General features: G+C 45.6%; 2 protein-coding genes across 4 annotated transcripts in view; one reads left to right on the top strand and one right to left on the bottom strand.

Annotated features, from left to right (window-relative positions):
* The first annotated feature begins 1,471 nt into the window (after window positions 1-1,471).
* Window positions 1,472-7,022, top strand: part of LOC125038505 (zinc transporter 2-like) — a 49,259-nt gene continuing 43,708 nt past the window's right edge. The window contains exon 1 of the mRNA XM_047631984.1: window positions 1,472-1,659. Within this exon, the coding sequence (XP_047487940.1) occupies window positions 1,591-1,659 (69 nt within the window). The 5' untranslated portion in view covers window positions 1,472-1,590. The remainder of the gene's footprint in view (window positions 1,660-7,022) is intronic.
* LOC125038506 (zinc transporter ZIP10-like) overlaps window positions 3,343-7,022 on the bottom strand; it is a 36,028-nt gene continuing 32,348 nt past the window's right edge. For 2 of the 3 annotated variants that reach the window (XM_047631985.1, XM_047631987.1), the window contains exons 2-3: window positions 5,124-6,242; window positions 3,343-4,594 (exon numbers count right to left, since the gene is read on the bottom strand). In XM_047631985.1, coding sequence (XP_047487941.1) covers window positions 4,413-4,594; window positions 5,124-5,925 — 984 coding nt within the window. In that variant the 5' untranslated portion in view covers window positions 5,926-6,242 and the 3' untranslated portion in view covers window positions 3,343-4,412. The remainder of the gene's footprint in view (window positions 4,595-5,123; window positions 6,243-7,022) is intronic. The other variant, XM_047631986.1, reaches the window with a different exon arrangement.

Genomic DNA, 7,022 nt, shown 5'->3' with positions numbered 1-7,022 from the left:
TCCATATATACGAGAAAAAACGCACCATTAAAAAAAAAAAAAATCTTGGACCAGCGTCAGTCAGTCAGTCGTCAGAACTAGCTCGCCTATACAAAGCACGGACGTTCGCTGGTGCGTCGGGCGTGCGTTGTGAATGCAGGCAAGCTCGAGTTGTCACACCCTTGAGGAGTCGCATGCACAGACGAGGCCAGAGCACACCAGCCTAGACACTGAAAAATACAGTAAGGTAGGCGGGCAAGCAGGCAGACACACTAGAAGATACCGGCAGATATTCACACTTGCATACACACTGAGAAACACAGATACGCATGCATACGCATATGCGCGCACAAACGCATATGCAAGCACTCATACTCATAGTCTCACTCACACTCTCACTCTCACTCTCACTTTCACACTCACACTCACACTCACTCTGACACTCACACTCACTCTGACACTCACACTCACCTCACACTATCACACTCACACTCACTCACTCACTCCACACTCACTCACACACACACCACACACACACACACACACACACACACACACACACACACACACACACACACACACACACATACACACACACACACATACACACATACACAACACACATACACAACACACATACACAACACACATACACAACACACATACACAACACACATACACAACACACATACACAACACACATACACAACACACATACACAACACACACACAACACACACACACAACACACACAACACACACACACACACACACACACACACACACACACACACACACACACACACACACACACACACACACTCACACACTCACACTCACACTCACGAAACACAAAACTTCTGCACACGATACCAACGCCGCCGCACACCACACTGCACCGTTGGTATCAGCTGTGATAGCGGCAAAAGCGACACCGGTACTGGACACATAGATGGTACCAAGTCGGTGGTTTCGCGGTGAATGGTAGAGCTTAGAGGTAGGTAGAAGCTGTAGTGGTACTGACCGTAAACCTGGTATCGGTATCGATATTTTCTCATGATCGTTTTAGAGGGAAAAAGGGGAAAGGAAAAAAGGGGGGGCGGGGGTAGAGAGAGAGAGAGAGAGTGAGTGTAAGCCTCGCCCTCACCTGTTATTATCACGCACACACCCGGTATTGTTGTCACTGATGTGGCCGTCGTGGTCACTGTCGCCCTCGTCCCTTCGCATTATCGTGGCCGCCCTTGAGCCTCGCGGATCTTCGTTGCTAAGTCATCAGGTCGTCATCTTGGTGTCGTCGTCCTCGTCGTCGTCCTTGTCGTCGTCTTCCTCTTCTTCTTCTTCCTTTTCCTCTTCTTCCTCTTCTTCTTCCTCCTCTTCTTCTTCTCTCCTCTTCTTCTTCTTCCTCCTCCTCCTCTTCTTCTTCCTGTTCTTCCTCCTGTTCTTCCTCCTTTTCTTCCTCTTCTTCTTCCTCTTCTTCTTCCTCTTCTTCTTCCTCTTCTTCTTCCTCTTCTTCTTCCGGCTCTTCCTCTTCTTCTTCTTCATCTTCTTCCTGCTCCTCCTCCTCCTCCTCCTCCATTCGTTATCCTTCTCCACTTCTTCGTCTCTTTTGTGATGCTGATGCAGGATATCGAGGCCATGGACCCCGTCGGAGATCTCGGCTCGGGGATCCTCGTGCTCCAGGTGGGTCCCACACGCACACAGGCACGCAAATGTACTAGCATATACTCGCGCGTGGATACGTATACACACATCTGTTTACGTCCAGTTGAGTGCACAATGGAAACATGCATGTATGTGTTTATGTATGTGTCTATGTATGTATATATATATATATATGCATCTATATGTATATATATTTATGTGTGTGTATGTGTATGTGTGTTTATATATATATATATATATATATATATATATATATATATGTGTGTGTGTGTGTATATATATATATATATATATATATATATATACACACAAAAACACACACACAATAAAACGGATATCTACACATACATATGTACACATACATACAAATACACAGATATATGCATACAGATATGCAGACACGTGCACACAGGTACGCAGACGGACACACACACACACACACACACACACACACACACACACACACACACACACACACACACACACACACACACACACACACACACACACACACACATACATATGCAAGACATCTTCCACACTCAACAGAAGATCACAAAGGCGATGGCACAATATCAGTGTCATCATCAAGGTTAGTTCTCGGGTCCTCCGCATCACCCAGGCTATATTATCGTTGGTTATTATTGTCATTATTATTGATGTTGTTGTGGTGATGATGATGATGGTGATTATTATTATTAATATTGGTATTATTGTTGTTTTGTTGTTGTTGTTGCTTTTATTATTAATGTCGTCATCATCATCATCATTTTAATATTATTACTGTAATGTTGTCGTTGGTTTTAATCGGGAAAGATGACCAATAGTTCAAATGAGTTCTTTATACGTTTCCGGTTCAGAGATCAGCTGACCGGCAGAGTGAGGAGTCGTGTGCAAAAAGCCACTTATCTATAGTTTCTGGTACTGCCCCCTCCGGATGTGTATATGTATATGTATATATATGTATATGTATATGTTTATATATATATATATAAAGATATATATATATATATATATATATATATATAGATATATATATAGATATATTATATATATATAGATATATTATATATATATATATATATATATATATATATATATATATATATATATAATGTTGATGTCCTTATTAAAGTCAAAATTGAAAATGCCTTTCATCACTTCTTAAAAAAAAAAAAAAAAAAAAAAGGGCGCTAATTGGATTAATCGTTGTTATCAGTTATCTGTGTTATCTGTCGTGTCTTCATTTTTCCTTCTCGGGAGTGGAAAAAAAAAATTCTTCAGTATGCTAAGAAGGAAAGGTCGACATGGGTGAATCTCTCTCTCTCTCTCTCTCTCTCTCTCTCTCTCTCTCTCTCTCTCTCTCTCTCTCTCTCTCTCTCTCTCTCTCTCTCTCTCTCTCTAACTCAATTTCTTTCTCCATTTTCCCTTTCCCTCTCTTTTTCCTTCTACCTCTCCTTCTCATTTCCCTCTCCCCCTCCTTCCCTTCTTTCCCTCCTTCATATCCTCACCTTCCCCTCCCTCTCCCTCTCCCTCTCCCTCTCCCTCTCCCTCTCCCTCTCCCTCTCCCTCTCTATCCCTCTCACTATCTCCTTAATCTAATTCTCTGCCCACCCAAAAACGTGTGTGTGTGTGTGTGTGTGTGTGTGTGTGTGTGTGTGTGTGTGTGTGTGTGTGTGTGTGTGTGTGTGTGTGTGTGTGTGTGTGTGTGTGTGTGTGTGTGTGTATGTATGTATGTATGTATGTATGTATGTGTATGTGTAATTATATTGAGAAATTATGTTTACCGATATCAAGGGCGTGCTTCCCGTTCCTCCTGTATACCCCCCACCCCCCCACCCCTCCCGCCAACGCCACTTGCTCAAATAACGATGCCACGAACTGTTGGGCGCTTAATTATATATTTGAATGAGATTAGGGAATTGGAAATACAAACAAACAAACAAACAAAAATTACCCGCCCCCCCCAACCCTCTTTTCTACCTGCACCCATATTTTTTTCATTCCATCGCCAACAATCGATATTTCCAAAAAGCAATACTAGTAACGAAATATCTTTATCGGCTATAAAGATAAAGAGAAAAAATTATCTTATCGCGGGTCATGTTGCCCATCGGGACAAAACCGGATGAGGGTGTTTTTCCTTATCAGTCGCTCGTTATCGTTATCAGTGGGTCATTAACGTGTCAATTAAGCCTGCCGATGGCTAAAACACGTGATAATTAAGGCAAAAGCTGATTTGTTTATCGTGCCACCTGATTTGTTTATAGTAATAGCTGATTCGTTTAGTTTACCCTCTTCTTTCCCCCTTTTTAACATTATTTCTTTTACATTCCATCTTTCATTTTTTTCTTATTTTAATTTCTTATATTTATCTTTCTTTTGCCTCGCATCTATGTACATGTTTTGGTATTTCCCCTTTCGCAGTAGTATTACTTGTATACCTACACTCTGATTTTACAGTTAGCTTTTTCTTTACCTTTTTAAATTGGTATTTGCCTTTTGTATTTTCTTTCTTGCCTCTACCCTCCCTTCTATGGTTCCTTTCTCACCGTTTACTTTATTTTCCTTCGGTTCGCTCTGACTTCGTTCGACTTCAAAGCATTATTCATTTTTTTTTTTTACATTAGCATGTCTGTATTTTCTTGTATCCATCTCAGTTTTTTTTCTTTACATTTTGTTTTACTTCAACGCGGTCATTCGCAATTCCTTCCCAAACCGGACGTGTTTATGCCACTTTCTTACAACCCTTGATAAAACGCGCCTACACATCAAGAAAAAAAAAATCTCCTTACCTTGGGGGAAGCTGGAGATAGCGTGGTAACCGTGGTAATAGTCAGAGGATCAGCTGTTGCAGCGGCAGACGGGGCAGGAGGCAGGGGCGTCGAGGATGCAGGCGCAGAAGAATTGACACGCGACGATGCTTGAGGGTCACTCGTGGCATTAGCAGTGCCTGAGAGAAGAGAGTAGGGGGTAGAGAGTGAGTGACAGTGACAATGTGAGTGTGAGTGAATGACACTGAATGACGGTGAGTGACAGTGAGTGAGACAGTGAAGGTTGGAAAGTGGAGTGGTCAAATGTTGGGTTTATTTTCCGTAGGATTATGTCTCAGTGGTGTTTACATTTTCCCAACCTTAATTTTATCTCATTTATATATATATATATATATATATATATATATATATATATATATATTAGGCTCCACGAAGTCCAGTAACCTTCTCATATGTGGTGTGGGAATTTTAATAAATAACCTCTACTAGACTGTTAATCCTTCGTCGTTATACGTGAGAAAAAAAAAAAAAAAAAAAAAACAATTCCGTGTGTATGCGACTGCTGAATTATTACTCTATTATTGATTTTTTTTTCTTTGGTCAATGGGGGGGAGGGTAAATCTATTACAAAGATAGAGGGACAAATGAACAAATAACCAGACAGACAGATAGATAAATATAGATATACAGATGTAAGATCGAGCTCACCTTGGTCGCGTGGCGTCCCCGTCCGCCCTGACCTGGCACGACCTCTGGCGGCGAGACCCGAGGCGTCGCTCTCGTGCACGGATCTTGACGACGACGACGACGGGGACGACCGGCGCGCGAGAGAGTCGTCCGACGCCGCGTGACCGTCCCGGTGGTGGTTGTTGTCTAGATGGCCATCCTCGGTGTGGCGATGGTCGTCGTGGAAGCGGTCGTCGATGTGGCCGCCGAGGAGGTCGTGCGGGTCGCCGAGGTGGTTGCTGCGCGGGTGGTCGACGACGACGACGGTGGAGTACGGGTCGTCCGCCCTGCCGTCTAGTTTGGGCTCATCGCCGTGATTGCGGCCGTCGCTGTCCGCCTGGTGGTCCTTCTGCCTCCGGTTTTTCTCGTCCGGGCTATGGTCGTGGGTCACGTGGTCATCGTGTGCGTGGTAGTGGTCGTCGTGGAAGTGGTCTTCCTCCTCCGGGTCGTCCTTCCTCGTCGTCGGTAAGCCGAGGGAGTCGCCGGGGAGGTTCTGGTGGTCGTGCGTGTGATGGAGGTGGTCGTTGTTGTCCTCGAATTGGAGGCCGAGGCTGAGCAGGAGCTTGTGCAGGCCCTCGGGGGTGAGGACGTCCCCCTGGCCGTACCTGCGGAAGAGCTCCTTCAGGTGTGGGTTGTCGAGGGCGGCCTGGCGCTCAGCGGGAGTGCCCGCGGGAGAGGGCGTGGGGCACGGCCTTGGCGGAGGGCTGGGCGACGAGAGGACGGCGGGAGACAGCACCAGCACCAGCAGTACCACGATGCGCCACGACTTCGCCGCTTTCGCCATCTGAAAAGTCACTGGAGGGTGACACGGGCGACGCGCTGCCTGGGCCCACCTGGTCACAGCGCACAGCAGACGCGGCGGCGACAGAAGCAGCGACGAAATCAGCGACGGCAGCTGTAGATAGAGCGACGACGACAGTCACAGCAGAGGCAGCTACGACGGCGGCAGCAGCAGTATCGGCAAGAGCTTCGACCGACGTGGTGGTTTCTGATGGCGTTGGCAGCAGCGACGTGGAACGTGTGATGCGGGTACCGAGGTCTCCTCCTCTCCGCCTCTCCTCACCTACTCCCCTACCGGAGCCCCCCAGACCCGACATTCACCTGCGGGAACGAGGGATCCAGGATTAGATGCCTATTTAGATGCGGCTGTAATGAATAGGTGAATTTGTAGGTCAACTCTCCCATACTTCCAACATGTACGAACTTTTTTGTTTGTTATGAGAGTACTGTGCATCCGCTCGTGGCTCGTCGTGACAGAACTGAAAAATGATTGACGATATTTTTTAACAATGCGTTGATGAAGACGAAACGAAGATATCAATAAACTTTTAAGCATGATAAGATCAGATAAACCTTATTTGGTGATTAAAAACTTCCGACAATGATGTTTTCAGAGACAATAAAAACAAAGCAATCATTAAGATTTTAGTGGTTGTTTTCGAGTTAGCAAAAGCAAAACAAAATCGTCCTTAAACAAACTGCGTGACGTTCGTTGACACGCTAGAAAGATCGAGGAAGGAGGGAAGAGGATGCAGGGTGAAGGTGAAGGGAATAGGGAGCAGTGAGGACGGAGGGAGAGACGAATGTCGGAAGAGAATAGAGAGAGGAGCGAGGGGGAAAACGAGGGACAAGGAAAGAATGAAGAGAGAGAAGAGACGACGGAAGAGAATGTGAGGACGAGTGAGAATGGAAGAGGAAAGGACGAGAAGGGATAAGACAGGGGGAGAGAGGGTGCAAGGTGCAGGAAAAACTAGGGGGGGAGAAGAGAGAACGGAGGAAGAGGAGAAAGTAATGATGTGTGAGGAGGGAGAAAACACAAGGGATGGGGGTGTGGTGAAGAGGAGAGAAGATGGAGGAGGAGCAAAGAAGGGGAAAGGGTGT

This window comes from Penaeus chinensis, chromosome 25 (genome assembly GCF_019202785.1).
Source record: "Penaeus chinensis breed Huanghai No. 1 chromosome 25, ASM1920278v2, whole genome shotgun sequence".
In the NCBI taxonomy this organism is placed as follows: domain Eukaryota; kingdom Metazoa; phylum Arthropoda; class Malacostraca; order Decapoda; family Penaeidae; genus Penaeus; species Penaeus chinensis.
This window is presented reverse-complemented; position numbering and strand designations above follow the sequence as displayed.